Genomic DNA, 25,974 nt, shown 5'->3' with positions numbered 1-25,974 from the left:
AACACAACAACAATTTACACAATGGGTTTACTTGGCATTCATATTATGAGCATGTTCCTAGAGATGAGTTAAAGCACATGAGAGGATAAATATGAATTTTATACAAACAGATAATAAGGAAGCATCCATGTATTTGGTCTGCTTGGGGATCCTGGCCCAGTCTTCTTTGACTTCAAAGGGACAACTATAACTTGTTTAAATGGTGTTTGAAGGCATCGCTAAATAACAAGTGAGAAAGCAGGGGGATTTTTGTTTGTTTCCTTCATTGTGTGTGTGTGTGTTTGCTTGAGATTTTGAGATATGGTCTTGCTATATAGCCCAGGCTGGCCTTGGACTCACCATCTTCCTGCCTTGGCCTATTGAATGCCATTATAACATCTTTGTATTACCTTGGCAAGAAGAGATATAATTTTAATGGGAAATAATTAGGATTGAATATCTAATTCATGGAATGCCAAAAATAAAAGACATGGTGATTGATTCTCTTTGTATATCACATACTATAAAGGCTTTTGAGACTATTCTCTGCCCAGGCCCAAGAGTAAAGCCAGTCTTTGTAAAAACTTAACATGGAGAGGAATACATCAAAACCATTGAAGAAAATACCATGTTTGTGATGCAAGTTGCATTCTGAGATGTTGGACAAGATCTGAACTAGTAACTAATTACTACATCGTTGGTGTTCCTGCTACCAATGGACCTGGCAGGAGGCATCAGCAAGCACTCATTCTCATGAAGCTAGGGACTCTCCTTTTGAACATGTTATCTTTCTGACTTCATAAACACTGTGTTTTCTATAAATAAAATATTCAAACCATGCCCATTCAACTCACTGATTAGCGCATCTGATATGTATTTATTTATTATTTTCTAATGTATGTGTGAATGTGTGAGTACCTTCATGTATGTGTGTGTGTGTGTGTGTGTGTGTATGTGTGTGTGTGTGTGTGCAGGATATGTGCATGTCTGTAAGCATTTATATGGAGGCCAGAAGGTAACTCAGGTATTCATTTCTGTTGCCCACAGGGTATTCCCTTCTTTGGGCTCACCAGTTAGATTAGACCCACCGACTGGAGATTCCCAGAGATCCTCCTGTCTTTACCTCACCAGTGCTGGAATTAAAAATGTTCCACCATGCCTGACATTTTTGCATGGGCTCTGGGGATGAAACTCGGGTTTTCATGCTTGCAAGACAAGAGATTTCCCAATTGAACTATGTCCCTAGTCCTGGTAATTATTAAATCTTCGCTCATTCCCACATTTTAAAGCGCTATTTATTTCTTCTATGGATATAGCTAGTATTAGGTATATAAAAGATCCAAAATAATTGTTTTTGGATATTGACAGAGCATGTATTTTACTCTAAGAGGAGAAATACCCCACCAATATTACATCATTTCTTACAATTTTGTATTGCTTTAAAAAAAAGTCAGATTGAGCCATTCCCCTTAATATTACAAAAACAAAAACAAACCAAAAAAGTCTGCCTAATTCAGTGTGCAGGTGCTTTGATTCTAAAGGAGACCCAAATTTATCATTATCCGAGTGCTATGCCCTGCCTTTATGCCCAGCTTTATGTCAAAGCAGGAAGCTATTCAGCTAGGAAATTGCACTCTGTAATCCAGGCACAGGGCCGAACAGAAGGTAGGGAGGCACACGCCTATTGTATGCAGAGCTGTAATTCCCAGCATCAGGAAATCTTCGGTGCAGTCTATCTAATTATACAGCACAATCTGAGGCATAAATTAAACCGGGTGATGAGACTATGACCACGTGTGTATCTATAATGTTTATGAGCCATAAGGTCATTGCAAAAAACATCCAGGAACATAGTTGTAATAGACTGTTGGCCTCTACGGAAATTATTAATTACATTGTATCTTCTCCCCGGCATGCTTCAGTGGCAACACTATGAGTTTTTAGACCTGGGGAAACTACACCTCAATAATAGGCAGCCTTATCATCGGGCTGGCAGTCATTTAATACATTCCTTTGTCTGACACCAATCATGAACCACAGCATGGGATGTCAGAGTCTCTATAAATGCCAACTGCATGCCTTACCATCCAGCAGGCCCAGGGTTCAGATCTCATGATAGAAAATGTCAGAATCAACCACCAATACAGCAAATTCATTTCCTGGAAACCAGATGTGAGCGTGGTCTGTTTCTAGCGTGCAGAGCCTCCTTCTCTGCACTAGCCCGAAAGATCTGACTCTTGGAACTGAAGAGCCTAGAATGGCAGTGCTGACAGCATCTAGATGAAGAGCTGCTTCCAAATCTCTGGTTCAAGGTTCAGGCATGACTGGGAAATGCAGAGCCAAAAAGTCACTTCCACTTACTTTCTTTGGGAGATTTTCCAAATGGATTGGCTCAGCTCACAAATCAAATGGGGTTTTTTCCACCAGCACTCCTGACTACTTGCTGTGTTGGACAGCTGTGCTAGTTCTGCCCCACGATGGACCCCCCCACACTCAATGTTTTCTAATCAGCTGGTAGCTGTTCTGAAGACCCACTGAACAGATTGGATTTTGACTCTGTTATTTCATAGAGGGTGGCCCTGCTCCACTAATGGGAATTTAAGCATCTTCATTTCAGGAATGACAGCAGGTAGGGCCTATGAGAGACACATGTCTGCTTAGATTCTGAATTTTCAGAATTGTTCCTTAAACATATCTTTTCTGGCCAAGCTGTGTATTCCGGTCTATTTGTTACAGCTTGTGAGCTTGAGTTTCTGTATCCCCTCTGTTCACTGCCTCCTTTATTATACAAAGCTCACAATATTGACAACCTAGGAAGAAGGAATTTTTAAAGAGACGTGAGTAAATGCCAGAAAGGGGTGACACCACGGGTCATCACTATAACCAAGAATGAGCAAAACACAGGACAGAAAGCCATTGGGAGTTGACAAAGCTGACAAGAGCTGTGACGTGTTATACCGAAATTGCTTCAGAGCCCACTGCATGTGTGAGGCTGGCTATACATGGGGAAATCAGTCACATCTTTACCATGGCTTTGTCAACTATGTTACATTCATGAGTTATCTTTAGAAACTATAGCAGAGACAGTTGGGTTGACAGAACTTTATTTTCTGGTTTGCAATTTCATAGAAGAATCTTAAATTTTTCTGGGTTTTTAAGAATCAAGATAATGTGTCCCTTGTGGCCTGATAAGCTCTATGGAAATTCTAGGTCAGATGTTGATAGTATTAACAATATTTTTAGAGGAGATATCACTTGAGCAGGATAGCAACATTATTTGAACCCTGGAAACAGAAGGGTTGCAGTCACCTGAGGAAGAAGGGACACTGTTTAATTAGGGGAAACTCTGTGCTGTTGTCATGGAAGCTTAGACTCCTACTGAGCAAACATCACCATTTTTTAAAAAAATATCCCCCCATTTTATCCTACTATAAACAATTTTTTTCTTAGTTTACTTTATAGAATATTTATTGGTAGTTTACAGAACCAAGGCTAAGGCACTGCATACATGTGTTTGTATGTGTGCCTGTATGTAGGATCCATGAGTTTGTTCATTAACTTTAGAAGGCATAAGAAGCATAGTCCTTAGGGATTTAAGTGTAAGATTATATCATCCACAGACAGGGCTGGCTTTATTTCTTCCCTTCCATTTCTGAGGGTTATTATTTCTCTTGACATTGCTCTACCTAGAATTTGTAGCACTGCATTGACATATAAGGAAGAAAGAAGGCATCTTTATTTTGTTCTTAATCACAGCAAGAAGGCTATATCTTTCATTGTGACGCATGATGCTAAATTCTCATATCATGTGAAGGAGGTCCCTTTTGTTCTTCATTTATTGTACTTTCTGCTGCTTTTTATCAAGGAGATGATGATGCTTCCCCTACATTCTATTCATGTGATAAATTATATTACTGAATTTTCATATATTTAGCCACCTTTATAATCCCAGAGTAAAACCCAGCTTGACAAACTGTGTAGTCACGGTTTTGTTGTATTTTGTTGAGGATTCTTTTGTTGTGATTCACAAAGAATGCTGGTATGTAGTAGGCTTGCTGTGTCTTTACCTGGCCTTAGAATAATCCTGGTTTCATAAGGAAGTGTGGCCATTCTCCTTAATCACTTTGAAAGGGTTGGTAAGTAGTTATTTAATGATTTAGGAACCATCGATTTGACCTATAGTCCTAGATTTTTCTTATCACTTTATTGAGAAACTAGTTTTGCTTTTTTTGGTTTTTGGTTTTTTTTTGTTTTTTGGTTTTTGGTTTTTTTTTTTTTTTTTTGGTTTTTGTTTATTTGTTTGGTTTTTTTCTTTTTTTCTTTTTCCTGTTTCACCTAGATCACTGAATCTATTGGTACAAGGTTTCCGTGGAGGGCTCTTAGCTGGTGGTTTTTCAGTTTGTTTGGTAACTTTTGGTTTACTGGGAGGTTCTTACCATGTAGTAAAGGTTTGCCATAGCCTTATGATCTTCCTCCCTTAGCCTTCCAACTGCTGGGATTATAGGCATATACACCATGCCAGATTCCTCATTCCCTTATATTACTGCAAAATTAGGAACAATATCAATAGACTCATTTTTTTGTACTCTCCACTAACAGGGAGACTTCTCCTAATTGTCACCACAGTCAGAGTCTAGGAATTTTCTTGAAATTTGGTCATGGTTCTCAGACCTAATTGGTCTGTTCTTCTGTTATTAGGAGCAAAGCCTGTTGCTAGTTATGATATAACGGTAGCAATGAGAAATGCCATTTGATGGTGAGCACTGCATATGAAGCAGTTGATTTAAATCATCTCACTGAACTCAGAGAAGCCTCATGGTGAGTGTGACCATCGCACCAGCTTACAAAACTGAAATGCAGAACAGTCAAGCTATTCATTAAGTTTCAGAGTATACAGAAAGTCAATCACATTTCATTTTGCTTAGAGTTAGTCCAATGTTTTCTAAGTCCATGGGACTGACCAAGTTTGTGATGCTCTCTCATATTTTGCCTACAAGTGCAAAGGTATTGCATCCATTACTAGTTTGGTAACAAAAGCAAAGGGAATATGGAAAGTAGAGTTTCTGGGGAAAGAGAAAGCCCATGGACATAGGCTGTCAGTGCTGAGAAAAACAGATTGTCTAGATAATTCACATTTAATGATTCAATTAAAATTGGCCCTAAGGTTAAAATAGTTCAGGGAAAGCCAGATTGGTGGGAAGACAATTTGACCTAAAATAGCTGATCATGAGTCAGCGAGATGGGTCAGTCAGTAAAGGTGCTTACTGAGCAAGCCTGGTAACCTAAGCATATTCCTAGATCCCACAATGAAAGGAGAAAACTGACTCCCAGAGGTTATCTTCTGACATATGCATCCACAGTCATGTAAGCACATCATACATGTGCACAGGCATGTGTGTCTTCATGTATACACACGCATACACACACACACTGAATTAAATTTTAAAAATTAAATAAAATAGCTTATCAGTTACACAAAACATAGAAGAAACTCCCCTAACCCCAGAGCCTATGCAGGCAAGCTAATGGGAATGTTGAAAAGACAGGATTTCAATTACTGTGGGCTCCATGCGTTACTGTGAAGCCTGTGTCCGAATGCTGTTTGTTTCTGATGCTGTAATGAGTTGTTTTCGTGAATGTGCTAATACAGGAGGAAACATATCATTTCCTTGAACACTGAAAAGGTGATGGTGGCAATGAGAATATTTCTACTGCTTCATTTCAAACCCCGATCATACATTATAAGCCACAGTCCAAAAGGACATAAAGCCTGCCTCTGCTTTGTTCAGACCTTTCAGGAAGGCAAAATGAAATGTTAAAGGAGGAAAGACAGCAGCTCTGCAGAATTATATCAGATATATTAATCACAGAAGGGCCAAGCACAGTTCCTGAAACACAAATGGCACATGGTGACCATTTCCCAGAATCCGTCGTATATTTCTGACTTGAGTCCCGTCAGCTAGATAATACTGTCTAATCCCTTATGCTGATTTAAAATTCCATCGAAGGAAGTAATGTGCTTCTGTTTTGTGGGTTTCTTATGGCCAACTCTCTGCTGGATTAACTTTATCTTCACTGTTACAGGGTCTTCCAAGTGATAATACAGTCTTAAAATAGAAAACTCTTCCATTTGGAAGGCATTTCCCCATCAGAACTCACTTGTGGTGTTTGTCAAGTGCCATTTGACATCTGAAAAAGTGAAATCTTGTCTCTTATAGGCAGAGTGACCTAAGTAACAAAAGGTTAGACAATCAAAACCCTTAACTAATCTGGGATTAGTCTAGAGAAATTTCCAAGTGAGAGTCTCATCCTTATTCTTTTGTGTATTTTAATTTTCTGATTATGAGCAAGGTTGGTTGTTCTTAAACTCTTTTCGTCATGGAAAGCCTTAGTCAAATGAAAAGTCACAGGCATGAGAGAACAAACAGAGGGCTGTGTCGGCTAAGGAAGCAGGGGTAGTACCTCTCCCCTTCTGGTAGGCTTTGGGGTTCCATGAACAAGCTTCCAAAGAACAGTTTTGGTGCCCCCTCAGTGGCAGACCCATAAAAAGATTTCAAATGCACATATACATGCCCATAAAGAGTTCAGGAAGCATAAATAATACCCCATTTTGATCCCACCCACCTTCCTAGAGGTCATGATCAAGATCAGATCAATGGGCCCTCAATCTGGAAAGTCTTTCTGTATTTAGAAATAAATATATGTATATTTAACATATGGCTTCAGACTTTACACTGTACATCCTGCAACACTTTTAAAGGGGTATTATCATTTCCTTCCTTGTTTGTTTTTTTTGGGGGGGTTGTGTGGGAATTTCTGTTTTGTTTGTTTTAAGTGTTTTTATCTCTATTTAGCCCAGGTTAGCATGAATCTTAAGATCGTCCTGTTTGTGCCCAGCAGGTGTTAACGTTCCAGGTATGTGTCACCACACCTCACTAGCTAGGACTTTTCTTTTTCTGTACCATTCATCACTTAAGTCCCCATTGCCTTTAACTAATAATATTTTTACATTATTTTCCAACACTGAGTTTTGTAGTTTTTTCCACAACAGTGCACATACAGCCTTTTATCTTTTGCATATGTGTATCTGTATGTTGTGATCATATATGCATATATGTGGATGTGTGTCTGTGTGCACACATGTATGGAAGCCAAAGGGTGACTCTGGCTGTCTTTCTGGGTGCTATCCATCTCACTTTTTGAGGTAGACTCTTTCACTGGCCCTGGCTTCACCAGTTCAGTTAGGCTGACCAGACAATGAGTGCTAGGAGTCCTGTCTCTGCCTCCCCAGCAGAGAGATTACAAGTGTGGGAGTCATGCCCACTTTTCCTTACTGGGGTCTATGAGGAGGGTTGTCAAACCTGGGTCCTTAAACTTATACAGCAGTGCTTTGCGAACTGAACCATCTCCAGAACCTCCCTGACAAGATAACAATCTCTTTCAAAAGTTACATTTCTTTTTCCATGATGGCTATCCCTGAATCTATTTAACCATCTTCCTTTGGATGTAATTTGGGTTGTTTCCAACTTTCTGCTCTGGTACAGCTTATGAATAGAAATATAGCTTATGGTACAGAAAAAGAAAAGCCCATGTTCATGTGTTAGAGGCCTCCCACGAACAGAGACTTAGAACTCACCGGGTACATAGTCTGACCTCTTAGAGGTTCTTACATTCCATTCTCTGCACTTGACAAGTCAAAGTGAGGAGTATAGTCTGAAGGCTTGCAGAAAGACAGGATATTGGGTACAGATTCCCTGCCCGAGTCTTACTCTATGATCTAACAGTGCCAGGAGGCCTCTCTTAAACTGCAAAGTATACCAAGTGTACCAAGAAATGTGCATTAGCTTAGCTGTATGGACTAAAGACATTAGCTAAGCTATAAGGACAGTTCGATGAGCATCTAACAAGCAAGAGAAGCTGGAACCATTTTTATATAACCATGCCCTAGCTCCAGATTCACTCCAGTGAATGAAAGAGACAGATTTGGGTAGACAACTCATCTTCCTGGGCTCAAGTGATGCTTGAGTTTGTTAGCACTAGTATAAATCATTTCCAGGGTAATCCCCTCTATCAAAACCACATGCATCCTTCTCAGGATTTATACTTAACTAAATTTTAGTCAAGAGTGAGTATGCCTCATGTCAATGGGCCCATGTGCAACGGACCTGAGAATGATTGACAGCACAGGACAGAGATTAAAAAAATTAATAGCACCTGTTCACAAGGGATTTATTGTGTCTGGTGATCACAAGCTGAGACCTTATCTCCTGTCTCCAGGTTGTCAAGCCAGTTATCTTGGCCTTTGAACATTTTGTATTGGTGCTGAGTGATGACCAGTCATCAAAGAGGTATCTTACTGCTTATACTCTATTCCTGGGCATTGATCACAGCCAGTCCGTGGCTCCAACATGCTTCTGGAATTCTGGCACTAGGATCTAAAGATGTCTAAAGATGTGAGGGTATCTTTGAGTGTCCCTTCTTTCCTCTTCCAAGATCAGTCAGAGTGAAACCTTGTAATCATTTCTATGTACTTGGCACTTCTATGCACCAAGAACACAATGTCTTTTCAAACCATTGAGTTAGTGAGCCCATCCTACCTAACTTAAGTCTAATTTTGATTAATCAAGATTCCACAGCCCATACAGAGCTTCATTTTTTAAGAAGGTAAACAAATGCATTGTTCTCTGTAGGCTATATTTGGTGGAGAGCTGCTCTCCAGGATACATTTGATGGAGAGCTACAGATGCTCTATAGTAGATCTTGACTTCACTGAGCTATTCCTAGTCTTTTTGAACCCGCTACTAATCTGAACTTCTGCTACGCTAATGCCTTCCTGATACATTGGCCTTCTACTGATTCTCAGATGGCTGTCCTCTGTAATGGTGATTTCTTCTACTTACACAACAGATGTCCTCTCTTCTTTAATATTTTTCTCTGACTAGTATAATGTAGTATAGAAATTATGAAGTCAAGAGTAACAAGAATGGGTGGAAAGTACCAGTTATTACATGACTTAGAGACATTTGTTAATATTTTTATATGTACTTTTCCAGTATATTTAGTATGTTCCTGTGTTATATTGAATTTAAAACTTGGTTTTATACTTAATGTTGTAACAACTTTCTACAGAATTAAGAATTCTTTTAAATTATAATTAGTTTGCTACTGTTTTCTTTTTCTCTACTGGAATACTTTAAAATCAATGTCCCTAATCTAGGGACACAGGGCATCTAGGTTATTTCTGATGTTTTATTTTCTAATATAAATAACACTGGCAAATGATTATTTTCGGTGTTTGTGTACATGTTCCTGGATAGTTTTCTTATGATTACTCTTTCAACTAAATTATATCAAAGACAACTACATGCCCATTCTGAATACTTCTTGATAGATTTTCTTAGGTCTTATTATTATATTATTTAACAAGATAGCATAACTGTGGGTTTTTTATTTTGAAGTTTTATTTGTCTATAAATTCTTAAGAGAAAAAACAACTGTTCATGTTTGTACTTATAATGTCTAGAATTTAGCATGGTCATATGTAAATAAGGAAAAAAATGAATGGAAAGGAGTGTTATCTGTAGTACCTACAGACACTGGAAGATTAACCCTTAGCAGATGTAGGTCTATTTTACAGCACTATTTCCCTGTATGTGTTCCACAGCACTCATTCATTCAGTAGATATGACCAGTCTGCCTCCTGTAGTGCATGTATATTATAATCACAGTCTTGTCCCTGAGTGTTCCTGCATCTCCTGGGGGAGTGAGACAATGTGGGTTAAAGAAATAAAGAGGAAACTATTAGTTTGTGATGCACATACAAAAAAAAAATAGGAGAACTTGAGCTTGTGTCAGAGTCACCTATGGGTTCAAGGATACACAGGTGGCTGGGGTGTCTCCAGAGCTTCTGATTCAGCAAGGGAGGGATGGGGACTGATAACCAATCTTTCTTTTTAAATACTATAAAAGTTTTATTAATTTCTTGAGAATTTTATACACACATATAACATATTTTGTTATATTCCTCTACCCCCTAACATTACCCAGTGCCACCCCTATATCACTAGTCCTTCCAAACTCCATGTCTTCTTTTGTTATTGTTGTTTAATAACCCATCAAGTCCAATTTGTGCTAACCCATCTTCCCAAGGATGTGAGACCATTCACTGGAGCATGGCTGGCCTACCAGGGACCACACCCTTACAGAATACCAACTCTCTCTCTTCTAGATACCATCAACTGTCCATAACTCCACAGTCAAGGGGAGGAGCCTCCTCCTCCTCTTCCTCCTCCTCCTCCCGCCACCTCCTTCTCCTCCATGCTGAAATATAGACTAGCTTGATCTTGGGTAGGTCTCGTGTGGGCAGTCACAGTTGCTGCAAATCCATAAGCACAGCTGCCCTGTCCTGCCCAGAAGACAATGTATAGCTCTAGTTCTCCCTGACCTTTGGCCATTAAAATCCTCCCCCAATTCCGCATTGGTCCCTACACTGTTAGGGAAGATTTGAGACAGATACCCCATTTGTGACTAAGCATTTCTCTGCAGTTAACTGCTCACCATCTACTGCACAAAGACATTTCTCTGATGAGGTCTGCTCTATAGGCATGAAGATAAACATTTAGAGGATAGTTTGATATTATATCCATTTAGCAAAATAATAGTAGTAAGTTTACACCTGGGGCCTATGTGTCCTGCAACATGGTTTCTTGACCAAATTGAAAGTATCAAGCAAATATTTCCTCCTGTGGAGAGGGCTTTAAATCTATTCAGAGAGATATTATTCACGCCTATAATATTCGTGCCACTAATTACACCCATGGGCATATCTTGGCAATCCTAGGTATGGTTCTGACATGTTCTTAGTTGTTGCCAATGTTTTTGATCTGGGGTCCACACTTTTCAATACACTATAACAGAGAGCAACATATGGGGGTGGGGTCTGCAGCTATAGGTCGTTGTGGAAATCTGTCTCAATAAATGATACCAAAATAACAAAGAGATAAGGGGCCATTAAAAATATATCAGAAATGTAAGCAATGACCACGGGAAATTCCTGGCTGCTTAGTTGGGTGGGTGTACAGATGGCAGATACTAAAAGCAAGAACAATAAAAGTAGAAGCCAGAAGGGCAGATTCAGAGTCAGAGAACACTGAGTCATACAGGCTGTGGGAAATTCGGAGGTTCATTTTTTTTTTGGTTCTTTTTTTTTTTCGGAGCTGGGGACCAAACCCAGGGCCTTGTGCTTCCTAGGCAAGCGCTCTACCACTGAGCTAAATCCCCAACCCCTCGGAGGTTCATTTTAAGGCACTGGAAATCCAATGAGGGTGAGAGCAGTGGAGGGATAGGATATGATTCTTATTTGAGTGATCATTCATTTGTTCAAGAGGCAATAATGGGAAAAGCAGGCAGAAGATATTTGGAGACCAGATTCGAAGGTGATAGCAGTAGGTATGGCTGAGGGATGAGGTCAAATGAACCAGAAGTTATGAAAGAGGGGGTCACAGAGGAGGTGGTGCAGCCAGATAGCCTCACTAGAGGACATCAGCTGCTGCAGAATTAGAACTAATGCTTTAGCCATAGAATTTTTCAGAGCCTTTGTAGTGGTTTTGTTATTTTAAATCTTTAGATAAATAATGTTTCAAATATATATATGGCTTTGGGAAATAGGAAACCATGAAGACTGTAAAATGGTAGCTGATTGTTGCACCCACCCCATCACACTCAGGCTCTTTGTCTAGTAATGTAGTCACACTTCTTCCTCCATGTATTTGGGGAGGAACGTTGGAAGGACCATTATCTAAGTGGTCTTTTCCTCTCAGGGTTAATTTAGAGAAATTTTCTCTTACGTTTCTTTTCAAGCTACCTTGCCTAAGCCCAAAAATACTGGTATGAAGTTCCAGAGGCAAGAGTAGAATTTTCTTTTTTACTTGTGTTGTAGCAACTTCCCATGAGCAGATGTCTCCAGCACAGACATCCCAATGCATTTTAGCTAGATACATATTTCATAGATTAGAATAAATACTTATTAAATACTATTAGCTCTTTTTTTCTCAATTAGATATAATGACTGACTTAGTAATGGAATATTACTAATATTGACTCTCTAAAATGAATATACTTAGATACCATCATCTTAAATTTATCTTTAATCACTATGGCAGATAGATGGCCTAACATAATCACTGGCTGTAAGTGCTTCCCCAGGGTGACTCTGCTGCACTTGAAAGTTAGAGTCACAAGAAATAGAGATCTAGTGGAAGTCACCCCACTCATCAGGGTGACTTAATTAAAGTCTCACTGAGGGCTGTGTGGGAGGACTAATGGCTGCCTTAGTTCTATGATATCAAACTTATTCAAAGTGCTTCGTGGGATGTAAAACATGAATTAACTGTCTTCTCTATACATCTAATGAGGAAACAAAGATCTAAAAATAAGCGCACAGCACTGGAAGAATGTGCATTAAAGCTTAATGACATGCACAGCAGGTATAAGGGAAGAATATTGGTCTTAATGTTCTCAGGGGAGACACTACTCACCTACTTCTTACAACCTAGAGTTTCAACTTAAAAGTTGTAAGCAATCAATAGATCGCAACCTGTTGGGTGTTGGTCATCTATGTTCTGGCTCAACTGTAAAATAAGCTTAAAGAGGCAGACTAGGTGGTAGAGGGTAGATTTTCCTTATGCCTTTCATTCTGTAAAATCCCCTATGAAGCTTCTTGTCAGAATATTGCTGGAAATGACCTAGCACCAAGTGCAGTGTGTGAACACATTCAGTGCCTACCCTTGCAGTTCCAGGACCCAGTCATGCTCAGGAACATGAATGCACCGGGCTATTGTTTTAACACCATGTCTTAAAGTATCCTTTACAGCCATGCTTCTTGACAACTATTTAAAATTGATTTTAACTTGTCTACAACTCATAAAAACATTCTTTTTGTTAATTTGGTACTTAACACAGGTGATAAAGTTGTCATAAAATAGTAAGTATGATATGCTTTTTACAAGTTCTACTTATTTCTCTAAAGGCTATTCATTTGCTTCCACATGTTTGATATTAGCAGAATCTTCTTGTACTGCAGAGACACTAGATTCACCACAATGATGTATGTGATTCGCCAGAAGTAGTGTGATATCTTAGTAACAGCTAAAAGAGTTACCAGGATAGCTTAAATGAGACAACATGCAAGCATTTGTTTACTCTTTATTCAGAGGGTGGAGATTATCCACAAATGTTAATGTATTTTGGCTGGCACAGTTGATCACCTTTAAGATTAGAAGCACTTCAGTTTTCTTAACTTCGCCAGATACCAGGAGGGCCAGAAGCTGTTACTATCTCTCTGGAATTGTTTATAAATGAATGTGGATGAGTAATGAAGAGTAATAAACTCAATCTTGCAGGCAAAGCAGAAGTAGACAAGTGTATTATCAAGGGGTATAAGCTGGGGTGGGGGAGAGCTGGAAAGCTAAGAAATCAATGCCTGCTGGAAATAGCAGCGTGCCCATTAGGGAATGATTCAGTGACCAGACGTCATCCTTGGTTTGTGGAATTACTGACCTGGGTCTCCCGATAGGCTATAGATTTATGTATTTGCTAGGGTTGGAGAAAATAGTCCCCTAAATACTTGTATGCAACAACACCTTGTCCTATTGTACATTAAGCCAAGGGGAGGTGTCCAAATGCAGACATGTCCCAACTTAGAGACCTTTATGGGGCTCTCAAGTTCTCAAGGTGAATCTCTTCACAAGTAGCCCACAAGGCTTGCGTCATCTGCCAGCTGCCTGTGGAAACAACCTTTTTCTGGAAGGTCCTTCCCATCAACTCTACTTATCCTGCAAACTAACCAGCTTCCTTCTCTTCCTCTGCTTCCTTCTACCATTCCTGCTCCTCTTTTGTAAAAAGTCTCACTTAAGATTTGTTTTGAAACTGCTAAGTCTTAGCAAGAAGGGACATTTCTTTTATATCACTTTCACATCCATGACGCACCACAGAAATTATCTTTGAACAGGCCTTTGGGTGACATAAATTATAACATGTATTTGAGTGACTCAGGAAATGATGCTCAGTGCATTTGGTCTGCCTTCCTGAACCCTAACAAGCTGTCCTCGTGAGTCACCCTGAGCCAACCCCAACTGTGTGGTGCCTGTTACATCCACTAATACCAAAGCAACCCTCCCATTCTTAGGGAAGATTACAGTCATCATTAGACTTTCCAAATAAGAAACCAAGGCTCAGAGAGGTTGAGAAACATACCCAAGGATGCCCAGCTGGCACGTGAGCAGGCCGTGTTCTTTCTAGAGCTGTTCCTTTACCTGCCCCTGTGTATATCCCCATCTATAACAGCATCTTTCTCGGCCTATGCCCTGGAGTCATTTCCCCTTCCTCCCTTGTGTCTCCTTAGTTGTCTCTGAGCAAAAGCACTTTGGATGTCCATGACAGGGAACAATCCCAGAGTTGAAAGTTGATGTTTTAAGTGTGCGTTGGGTTCAGGTTGTATTGATTTCTCCCCTCTCCACTCTGTTACAGCCAAGTGCTATGGGCAGAAATCTAACAGAGCTGCTCGCAGAGCTGCTCCTGGGGCCAGGCAGGTCACAGGTCACTTCACTGACATGTGGGGCACATTAGCCAAATGACTGGAGCTCAGACAGAGAGTTCTAAGTGACTCTGGTCAGAAGCTGGCACTACATAGGTTGCTTATTGCTGACAGCCTGCAGCAGGCAGACATGGGCTTGCTCTGGTTTTCTTCAGGATAATAATGCTGGCTTTTTTTTTAATCATCACCTAACAAAAGCTTCTGGGAAAACTGAGAAAATTCAGCAACAATATATCATTAGGTCTATCTGCTTCATAACTGCCCATGTCTGGCATGAAAAGGGAGTCTACATCCTATATTGTTCTTGTATCTTAGTATTAACAGTTATTTTCCCTGTGACTTTTACCCATTTGAAAAAATTTTCTCAGAACTTAGAATACATTTCAGGAAATCATATTGTCCTGTTGTGCTTAAATGGCCCCTCAGAGTCTGAACTGACGAAGATACTAAGATGGCTGTTATGATGGCGGATTTAAGCCCATCCTAGATTAAAAGCATGGAGCCTATCTATTCATCCTTTCTATCTATTCATCCTTTCTATCTATTCATCATTTCCCCCCATTTCTCTGCTACAATTCCAGCTCAAACTCTGCCCAGAGCTCAGAGTAGTCAATGGCTGACACACGTCAGTGAGCCGCAACCATTTTCCTCCCTCAAGTCGGGAAACGAATACCCACTACATCAGACGTTTGTTCCATACCAGGTTTCATGCACACTCAGGACAGAGACTTTGTAAGCTATATTTTATGGGTGGGAAAGCTGGGAGTCCAGGAGAAAGAGCACAAGGCCATGAAGCCAGCCATGAAGAAAGATGAAAAAAACTAGAGCCATTGTTAACTACACTTCAATAAGTCTATCACTAATGGTGGCAGGCTTCTAATAGTCACACCCAAGTTTGTGTGATTGCAAACTCCTATTTTCCAAGTACATCATCGAGTCTGTTCCTCACCCACAAAAGCACAACTTATTATCCACAGTCCAAATAAATCCCAATGCAGTGCAAACTGAAGTCTCTCATCACAAATCCAGCCTACCCCCTTGCTTCTGCCTTTAAGAGCCAGTACAGTTGGTTTAAATTGTTTAGCTGGTGATTCATCACCACTGTCTTATCTCTTCTCTACCGCCTCCTCTTGGGTATCTTGCCTGTCTTTTCCAGGAAGACTGTGAGTTGCTGGAAAACAGAATGTATTCCACACCATCCATCAGCTGTCCAACATCCTGAGGGCACCAGACTGTTAGGAAACACAGCCTTCTTCAATACTGCAGTCCAGCTTTCTGAACTCTGAGGCACAATGCTCTCTTCACAGTGAATGTACAAACAGTGAAGATAGAGTAAATCCCAGGCATACCAGTTCCTTCCTTGGCCTATGAAATAGAGATTAAAACGATACCTCAGAGCATTTCCAGAGATATTAAGAGGGTACACATAAAGATCTTGGCATAGATCCTGGCACATAATAAGCACTCAATAAATAGTAATTATTGCTGTTATTACAGAGAGCTGAACTTACAGGGTGCTTTCTGTGGGGTGCATGCTGTGCTAAGTGCTTAGTATGCAATTATCTCATTTATTTTTTACATAATATAGAGAAAGTTTGATAGCTTGAAAAGGCATACCTTTCCTGTCGCCCAGAGTTACGTAAGAAGAGTCACGTTCTGGGTCAGATCACAAGTCTGACATCATGAGATATTGTTCATTCATTGTAGTAGCTGATGTCTCACTAATGTTATCACTAATGACAGCTGAGACACTAGCTAGCTTCAGTTCCTTCTGCCTTATCCTCCCCCCCACACACACCCTGAGTCCTGGGACTGTAGGTGTGAACTACCACACGAACTTGTCAAAGTACACTTAAAATAACCATGATTCTACCATGCCCCATCAACCTTGCCAATATTCTCTAAGGGTTTATTCCTTTCTTAGACCATCAGAGTATCCTATGCTGCTACTTAATTAATGTAAGTGGGCACATCTGTGATTATTGTGACACTGTTCACAACACTCCTATGGAATCACTCTAAATATCCATCAACAAGTGGCTAGACAAGGGAAATGTGCTATATACAAGCAATGGGTGGGACTGGAAAAGATAAGGTCAAGTGAAATAAGCCAGATTCTTTTTTTTTTTTTATTAACTTGAGTATTTCTTATATACATTTCGAGTGTTATTCCCTTTCCCGGTTTCCGGGCAAACATCCCCCTTCCCCCTCCCCTTCTTTATGGGTGTTCCCCTCCCCATCCTCCCCCCTTGTCCCCCTCCCCCCAACAATCTAGTTCACTGGGGGTTCAGTCTTAGCAGGACCCAGGGCTTCCCCTTCCTCTGGTAATAAGCCAGATTCTAAGAGATGAATATTTCAAAATGCTTCCTCTCAAATTCAGCAGTTTCTAGACTTAAAATTAATGAAATATTTTTTGAAGTGAATTTGGAATGAGTAAAGAAACCAGTGGAGGGTCAGAAGACTATGGGGAGAGAAAATATGAATGAAGTATATGAATATATGTGTGAAAAATGACCAATTTTGTTCAGCATGATTTGGATCAACACTACTTATGAGACCTTCAGTATTCTAATCTTCATGCCTTATGCAAAATTAGAGCAGGTGAAGAAAGCCTTATCCTATAATTTTCTTAAACCATTTTAGTGCTAAACGATAAAATAATGGATCTTCAGCCATACTTAATGAGGTCTACTTTGAAGACTAAGGAAAGAATCCTGCTAGTCTAAATAAATACATATTAAGCCTCTACCACATGCCAAGCTATTGAGTATGTTCAGAAGACACTTAAATGGTCTGTTTGTGCCTGTTCTCAGTGTAACCACAGAAACTGAAATCTATGAAGAAAAAGATGAGACTAAAGGTTTAGGAAGGATTATATGATCCACACTTGGAATGTTTACTGTGAAGACTGGAAGATGGAGGAAACAGGACCCTGATAGAGGTGATCGCAGCAGGGTACTGTGGGATAAGTAAAACTTCTCTAGCCCAAAGAGGAGCTTGAGTGAATTGTGAATGGCTCTGAAGCGATCAGTGCCATTGTTGATTGACTGACTTTCTGCTCCTAAAGTGCCCTTAAACTCAGTTTAGTTTTCTGCATTGACTAAGTCCCTTTTCCTTGAGTTTCACAGGGCTAACTTAATTAGTGTCTCTGAAGCTTTTGGGAATCTTCAGGTGAAGTCAGCCAACCGAAGGGAAGTCAGTTGTTCATTCTCATGGCCTTTCCAGTATCTAATCACACATGGAAAATCTCGCGAAAGATTTCTTCTGAGAAGCAATGTTTATTTCATGGCTCTGAGGCTCTGGGGCTTCCTGGAACAGCAGTGTATGGAAAGAAAAGAGGATGACGTCAACATAGAGACAATAATGAACTTAGATCATGAGGTCCTGTGTCTTACTGCAGCTGCCGAGTATGAGAGAAGCTCAAAGCTTCTATACTTAACTCAGCCTCTGCCTGAAAGCATCTAATTAAAAGTTTTCGAATAAAATCAATAATGTTTGGCAGATAAAAGAGCAGATGGCTTAAGGAAGAAACTGAAAGGGCTGCTTTAGGGAAGGAAGCATTAGGCTTTTATTCTGTTGGCGGTAGGGGCAGGAAGAATTCCTGTGGGAGAGGGCAGAAACCAGAAATAGATGAATAGGCAGAGAAGAGAGTCAGGATTAGGCCTTGTCCTATCCTAAATGTAGCTTGGAAATTTAAGTTTAAATGCTTCTAGAGCAGTCAAATGAGACACCCACTCACTGTCTCTCCAACGAGTGAGTTCCATCAGCCTCCTGCACTTATTTTTGTTCATTCTGACTTATTCTTGTGTCCCTCTACACACAGGAAAAGGCAGCAGCCCTTCATCTCACACTTCATGTTCTCCCTCAATCTCTCTCCCTGTCAGATCATTGTCCCCCTGCAATGTCCCTCACTTCCCTAAACTGAAGAAGCGATTTCCCCTTTAATGGTATCCACTCATGCTGTTCCCTCTACTAGAATCACACTTTTCTGTATGTTTTGGATGACTGGACTTTCACATCCTAAAATTTAAGAAAACTCTCCACACTGGGTTCTTCCCGCTAACTCTACCTCTGCATCTCACCCTGGAACACTTCAGTAGGTTGTCTCTGATTGGGTTTCATCTCCGTCCTTCACTATCATGGAAGTCTTGTGAGGAGAGAACATACATTTGATGTATCCCAAGAGCCTAACACTGTGTCCAGCAGATAGCTGTGTAACACTCTGAAGACATGATGCGCGTGTCCTGTCCTTCTCCAAATCGCTCATAGTATCCAGTGACCAAGCACAAACTATGTCCCAGCCTCCCCATGTAACATAGATTCACTGTCTAATTCACATGGAAACACAGCACTTCATGATTAGTCTCAGACTCACCTTTCAGAAGAGGAAACAAAGATATTGGGTCATTTAATAGGCAAATAGTTGGTCACCTAGAGATTTGGGTATAGGAGTCCCTCTAAAGCCTCCACAGTTGCCCTCAGCCTTCCCGTCTCCCTGCAACAAAGACTGGTATTTACATTTGAGTTCATGAAAGAAACTCATGCACACTGCAACCCAGGGAAATATGTTTAAACATCAAATCCACTACAGTGCACTGTAGCACCCAATGGTGGTGTATTCAATCACAATCGCTGTAATGTACTCTTTTCTAAGCCCAGAAAGCTGGCCAGTGGCAGGATCAGTTAGTATGTCTGCATCTGACAGGAAACCAGAGCCATCTTGCAGGTGCTAAGGGCCATCAGGACGTCATCAGATAGGATAACTAGAGATTCCTCTGCAATTCATGGTGCAGTGAACAAACGCTGACGCACTTAGTGGGGTATAAAATGCCCTGTGTTATTCTGGAACTTCTTGGGGCAGTGGCCAGTGTTACAGAAAAGCCACTTCAGGATTCTGCAGAAGTGTTAAATCTACCCAGTAGTCAAGGAAAAGAACTGCTTCGAGTTTGATCCTTCCCGTCACCCCGGAAGCTGAACAGGAATCTCTTCTTTCCCTTGGTTTCCACAACCCTGGTTCAGAGATTTGCAAATCTAAGTGCACAAGCTGCTTTTAACTGATATATGAAAGGGATTTTTGAAATGAATGTGCTGTGATTGGATTTCTGGTCAGTCACCCAGAAGGTATCACGAAGCTAAGCTCTGGACCCAATTCCACTGCAAATGCATAAGCTTTGGCGCCTGCAGCCACTATAGCCACAGACAGGGTGTTTCATATTCCCTTTACATGATGGAGACCCCAGGCTCAAAATGGAAAAAGAGCTTAGCATAAACCTAAAAGAAATCTAATACAAAGTAAATTTTAAAAGACCTTGTCTACGACCTTACCTGAAACATAACCTCTTTAGTTCTAAGCTACCTGATAAAGCCAGAATCTGTTAATACATAACTTGGCTATTTCAATGGCCTTGTCACTTTCAAAAGAACTAAGATGCCCTTTGGAAATGAGAATGTTGCCAATTGGCATTATTCAAATAAAGGTCTCTTTGACCTGCTTCAACATGAGATAAGAAACATGAATAAAAAATAATCACTTATTGTTTGTGACTTGTGCTAAGGTGACTTTTAAGGTGACTGACAGGATTTGGCTTCTCCAAGTGGATAGGAGAGCCCCACTGATAACCCTGTTTATGATTAAACAAATTTGCTAGGCAACCTTTTTTCTGGGAGATGATCAAAGTTGCGCCCCAGCCTTTTCTCCTTTGCCAGGAAATATGAAGTACAATTTTACATTCTGTGTGTTCCTTTTTTTTATTATCTGACACTCCATCAATAATACCAAAATGAAGGCCACACAACAAAGTTAGAACCAATCTAATCTTCATCCCTGCCTTGCCTCCTCAGAGGTAACCAACTGTGCTTACCTCTGCACATCTTCCAAACCACTCTCTGCACGTGTGCCTTTGTGTATGTAGGTCTTCTTAGCTTTATAAATTTGTGTTTATATACATCATGTATTCATTATTGATTAATCAGTCACTACTACAAAATTTAGTGTCTTGAAATAGTAAACATCTCTTACCTCACACATTGTTTGAGAGTGTGGATTCCAGGGATGACTAAGCCCTGGGTGATTAGTCTAAGGCCTTTCTGGAGACTGCAGTCAGGCTAGAAGAAAGGACTGTATTCTTGAACAGCTTGGACCATGGAGGAAGATGAGCTTATATGATGGCTCACGGGCACAGTTCTTGGAGGGAATTGTCATTCCTGGATCTAGGTTGCCATGTAGGCCTCTGCTCAGGGCCTCTTGATTATTCTTGGCAGGCTGCCTCTAGAGGAAAAGATGGGCCATCATGAAGGAAACCACAATGTAACGCCTTTTTATGACTCTACCTTGGAAGTAGCACATTATTCTTTCTGCCATATTTTATTCCTTAGAAATGAATCAACGAGTCTAGTCCACATGTGCAGGGAGACCAAGCAAGCTCTATATCCTAAAGGAAGAAATATCGAAGAAGCTTGGGCTTCCTCACGTGACCACATATGGCACACCAAGCACATGACCATGCACTTTGCTTTTTCTTCTCTAATGTGTCTTGGATCTCCATGAAAGCCCATGTAGGTCAGCCTGATTCATTAGAACTACTGAGACCTATTTAGTTACACCCCTCTTTATCAATACACATTGAGACTGCTCTCAGATTTTTCACTGGTACAGATCAGACTGCAGGAAAGGACTTGTTCATACCTCATCAGTGCATAGGCTAGAGTTTCTCTGGCAAAAAAAAAAAAGCATTCAAATAAAATTGCTGAGCGCATTCGTTTATTCACTACAGCTTGCCTTGCTACTTTTCCATTCACAACCATTCACTCACCCTTCACTTAACACTCAGAGGGACTTTGTGACAGAGCCCTGTTATGCAAACTAGCTTGGAGCCTTATAGGTGATTTGGCCCTTTTCAAGCATGAGCTGAAAATTATTCCGTCTGGCACATGGTCTACTAATAATTACAGCCTCTTCCCCACGACTCTGCTTGTTTTAAGCAAAAACTCCAAGAGCTCACTCCTCTGGAGATAAGGAAGCTCAACTGCTGTTTACGGAGGACTTGGAGGTTCACAGGTACAGGGTGCCCCAGGAGAATCAGGTTGATTAGTGTTAATTCAAACCACTTCCTCTTCGTGGTAGCAGCTGAGAAGTCACATGCACAGATGGAGCCTATAGGTCTCCGTGGGTAGAAAATGCTATTTTAGTTGCAGCTACTTCCAGTCTTTGGCTCTACCTTTCCAGAAAGTACTACTGATACACAAAATCACTGAATTCTCTGAAACGTCTCCAGTTACCATTTGCCTTTCATTTAAAACTTGGAATCCTCTAACTTTCATACATTCAGGCTGCCACCTAGCCCTGCCTGGTAAGGGTCCTTAGACTGTCAGTAACTTAATAGTAGCCACTATGGGTGCTGGGAATTGAACTGTGGTCCTCTGGAAGAGCACCCAGTGTTCTTAACCACTGAGCCACCTCTCCAGGCTCCTTCATGTAAAAAAAGCTGCCATCGCTATACCAGGTATAGATGGCCTGAGGCAATGTCTCCTCCTGTGTGTGTGAAGGAGGAGGAAAAAGTTCCTCTGATGTTTCAGCGTAGGAGGTAGGCAGTGGTTAGTATTTAGTCGAGGAAGAATATTGGAAATATTAAGAGGCAGGCATGATTGGAAGATGAGTGTAGGGTCTTCTGTTAGCGATACCTGAAGAGAAAGAACCCTGGAGGGAGGGAAAGTCTGTGAGCCTTTGTAAGTTAAGAGTTGTGACAGGTTATGAGAAGAGACAATAGTTATAGGTGACCCAAAGGTTAGTTGTTTTTTTTTTAATCCAAGTCATGGAAACAAATGCTGTTTTATAAAAAGATAAAGAGAGAAGAAATATGTTTTGGTGGACGTGTAGTCAGTTATGGGGGAAGGAGGAGCCTCTGTGGGCCCATGCTGAGGCATCCCTTCCCCATGAGGGACCAGCCACAAAATGGTATAGCATAGAATAGAGTTTATTCAGGGCATGGGGGAGAGGAGTTGAGAGGGTAATAGAGGCAGAGAAAGGAAGACAGAGAGAGAGAGAGACAGAGACAGAAAGACAGAGAGAGAGAGACAGAGACAGAAAAACAGAGAGAGACAGAGACAGAAAGACAGAGAGAGACACAGAGACAGAAAGACAGAGAGACAGAGACAGAGAAGAGGAGAGAAGTAGAGGCCAGCTATGAGCACATGGAGAGAGGGGGTGGGAAGGGAATGGGGAGAGAAGGGTAAAGGGGTGAGGGGACAGAGCAGGAGCCAGAAAGCAAGAACCAGAGAGAGAGGAGGTGGCAAGCAGCCCCTTTTACAGTGAGTCAGGCATACCTGGCTGTTGCCAGGTAACTGTGGGGCAGAGTTTAGACAAAATGCTAACAACCACCAATTTGGATATAACTGTACTGTACAGAAGGATCCAGTCTGGTTAAGAATTTCCAAGACCTGACGCTTTTATTCTTAACAGCAGCACTACTGAGTGGGTAGTCCCAAGATATAAGGGAAAACCCAGATATTGCATTGATGAGTTTATTTTCTGGGTTTATTATCTAGCTGAGCCCCAGAACCTAAGACCGCAGAGTAAATCAAGCTTCAGCCAGAATTCAACATCTTTCTCCTTGTAAAAGAAACTCCATAAAACACATCCTTCTCAGAGGTCACCGAAGCCCAAAGTGACTCCTCTCTGTATCCCAGTTCTGAGAATCTTTGCTATGCTCCCCAACATGGTAGGATCCCCAGACTGACATTCCCCTAGCTCTACTTGAATTAACACTAATCAACCTGTCATAGTTCTCCATTCTTATTAAGAATCCTCAGTACATCAAATGGATGGACTTCCACCAGGGTACTCTAAAGCCACAGGCTACAAATGGTGCCTTCTCTGCTGGCTTCTGTTTCCCTGGAGACTGGCATGGTACCTGCCTTAGCAAATCAACATCATTTCATCCATTACCTAATTGTTCTATAAAGGATTGTGTGAATAAAACTGAAAATTGCTTAGTCTGTCTCACACTTCATAAATCTCAGTCAACAGATATTTATTGAGCATATCAGACTCGGGCACCAAATTAGGTACTGATGAGAGTGCAAAAAACTAGGTGGACATCGTCCTTATCCCCCTGGAGTTTGTATGCCTATCCAGATAATGAGTCAACACAATTAGTAAACTGGGTAAGATGCTTTTGGATACTGTTAATTCCAGGAAAATGACATCTGAGTACTTCAATGACAGAATGGATGTGATCTGGGGCAAAGGTAAACATTGACTTGAGACCTGAATCACCATCAAGGGTGATGGCCTTGCAAAATCAGAGGCACAAACTTTCCCCTCTCAATAAATTAAGTAGTCATTGAAGGTGCAGCCTCCGGATGCATCCTGCACTCCCCTCTTCTCACTTTTCATGCCTTCAAAGACAACCCTGTGACCTCTAGCTTCAGACTATGTCAAACCGACCTGCCTCTCCCTACTCCTACTGCTGCTACTACATTAGTCCAAGCCACTGCCATGTCACCCTGGAACTGTATTAAGGTTTACAATTTCTCTTCTTCCACTTTCTCTGCTCACTGTCTCTGTCATCATGTCGTTGCCCTGCACAGAATATCTCGAGAACTTCTCTTTACATCTAAGGCTGGACGTTTTGCAGGGTTGCAGTCCCTGGCTCCTCCTCCCAGATGCCCATCACTCTTCTGCCCTAGCGGCCTGCCAAGGCTACTCCATAAATGAACCAAATAAGTTGCCACTTCAGACTTTTACCACCGTGGTTCCCTCCTTGGAGAACTCTTTTCTTCAGTGTGCATTTATGGTTGGCTCATTTCTTCCTTCAAGTCTGCTCAGATGTTAATGAGCAGCCTTCCTAGACCCATGCTGACTGTAGCGATCACCACTATCCCCTCTCCTGTGATGCTGTGTAACTTTTCTTCATAGCTTATATAACACTAGGGTGTGTGTGTGTGTGTGTGTGTGTGTGTGTGTGTGTGTGTGTGTGTGTGTGTGTGTGTATGTGTATGTGCATGTGTTTGTGTTTGCCAACATGTTATATGTGTACATGGGTGTGTTCACCTATGTGTGTGCATGCATCTATGTGTATGTTTGTCTGTATGGGTGCGTATATGAGTGGTCCAGGCTTGGAGAACTGTGGGAACCCTCTTTCCACTCCACTCCACTGAATGGTACTTAGAAGCTGACTTCTGTGTTTCTCCTGATCCTATCAATGGGTGCTTCAGATATGATGCTGAAATAGCACAGTAAAGCATCAACTGGATAGCTCCCCTAGGAGCATCTCCTGCTATAAATACCTGTTTGCCTTTCCTAGTAGTATGCTTGCAGATAATCCAGAGAGTCACTTCCTGGGGAGCCATCCCTGACCTCCCAAATCACAGAGTGTCTCCTGACATAAGAACTCTAATGTTCAGAGAGCATGTAGCAAGGCCTGATGGTATCTGTCTACTGTTGGAGATGGATTTTTGAGTACCCCCAGGCTGGAGATTCTCCCTTGTTGACTCCCTTACGTAAAAAATAACAAAGAACAGTTTCTGGACATGGATCCAGCCTACTAATGAGCATATTTAGTCTATTTTGTTTTATGTTAATTCAAAGTAGCTGCCAACATTTTAATGAATTTCTGACTTCTGATTAAAATTTATAAGCCATAGCAATGCTGGGTTCATGTTCTTTTTCAAGATGATATTTGTTACTATATTCTAGGACGGAGTTTCCAAATTTATATTTTATTTAGCATACTAATTAATGGGTTCCATGATGGCTTTGTTCTTAAGAGCTAGAACTGAATAGTCACAGTGCTATTCGTAAGGGACACCCTTGCCTCTAGGCAGCAGTCATTGTCACTATTCATTCCTCTTGCTGGGATAGAGTGTTCTTTGTCATCTAACAGCTGCAGAGCTCTTCCTTTCTTATAGAAATATACAGTTTTGTGTCAAATGTTCTTACACCTGATGTATAAGATGCCTTTGAGGCCAGTGAATAGGTGGATGTGGCCTAATTCTAAAATAATGAAGGTTGTCATTCGTAGATTGAAAGCACAGAACTTGATCACTCAAAGTAGAGTTGTCAACTCTATCCACATTTAATGCAACTTCTATCAAAATCCTACCAGTTATTTTTATAGCTATACATATGAAAAGTCAAAGGAACAAGAATAGCTAATTCATGGAATTTTTAAGAATAAAAAGAGAGAAATGTGTCTTTTAATATTTATTACAGATCTACAGTGGCCAAACTATGTCACTAATGAATGGTTAAAGACATAGATCAGTGGAACAGAATCCAAAATCCAGGAGTAGATACATATCTACTAAGTGATGTTCTATCCACTTATCCCAACATGCAGAACAGTTGAATAGCAGATACACAGTGTTTCAACAAATGTTACCAGAGAAACTGAATTTCCAGA

At 40.9% G+C, this 25,974-nt stretch overlaps 1 protein-coding gene across 23 annotated transcripts in view; it reads left to right on the top strand.

The window, feature by feature from the left end:
• The window catches only part of Ppp2r2b (protein phosphatase 2, regulatory subunit B, beta), a 452,614-nt gene that overhangs the window by 276,062 nt on the left and 150,578 nt on the right, over nucleotides 1-25,974 (top strand). Inside the window, exons 1-2 of one of the 23 annotated variants that reach the window (XM_039097064.2) lie at nucleotides 6,834-6,894; nucleotides 8,257-8,327. The exons of 21 other annotated variants lie outside the window; for them this stretch is intronic. In XM_039097064.2, the coding sequence (XP_038952992.1) occupies nucleotides 8,309-8,327 (19 nt within the window). In that variant the 5' untranslated portion in view covers nucleotides 6,834-6,894; nucleotides 8,257-8,308. Of the gene's footprint in view, nucleotides 1-6,833; nucleotides 6,895-8,256; nucleotides 8,328-25,974 lie in introns of those variants that run through there. One more of the 23 variants, XM_017601026.3, reaches the window with a different exon arrangement.

Source organism: Rattus norvegicus, chromosome 18 (genome assembly GCF_036323735.1).
Source record: "Rattus norvegicus strain BN/NHsdMcwi chromosome 18, GRCr8, whole genome shotgun sequence".
Taxonomy (NCBI): Eukaryota; Metazoa; Chordata; class Mammalia; order Rodentia; family Muridae; genus Rattus; species Rattus norvegicus.
The sequence above is the reverse complement of the archived record's forward strand: the minus strand, read 5'-3'. Positions and strand labels throughout refer to the sequence as shown.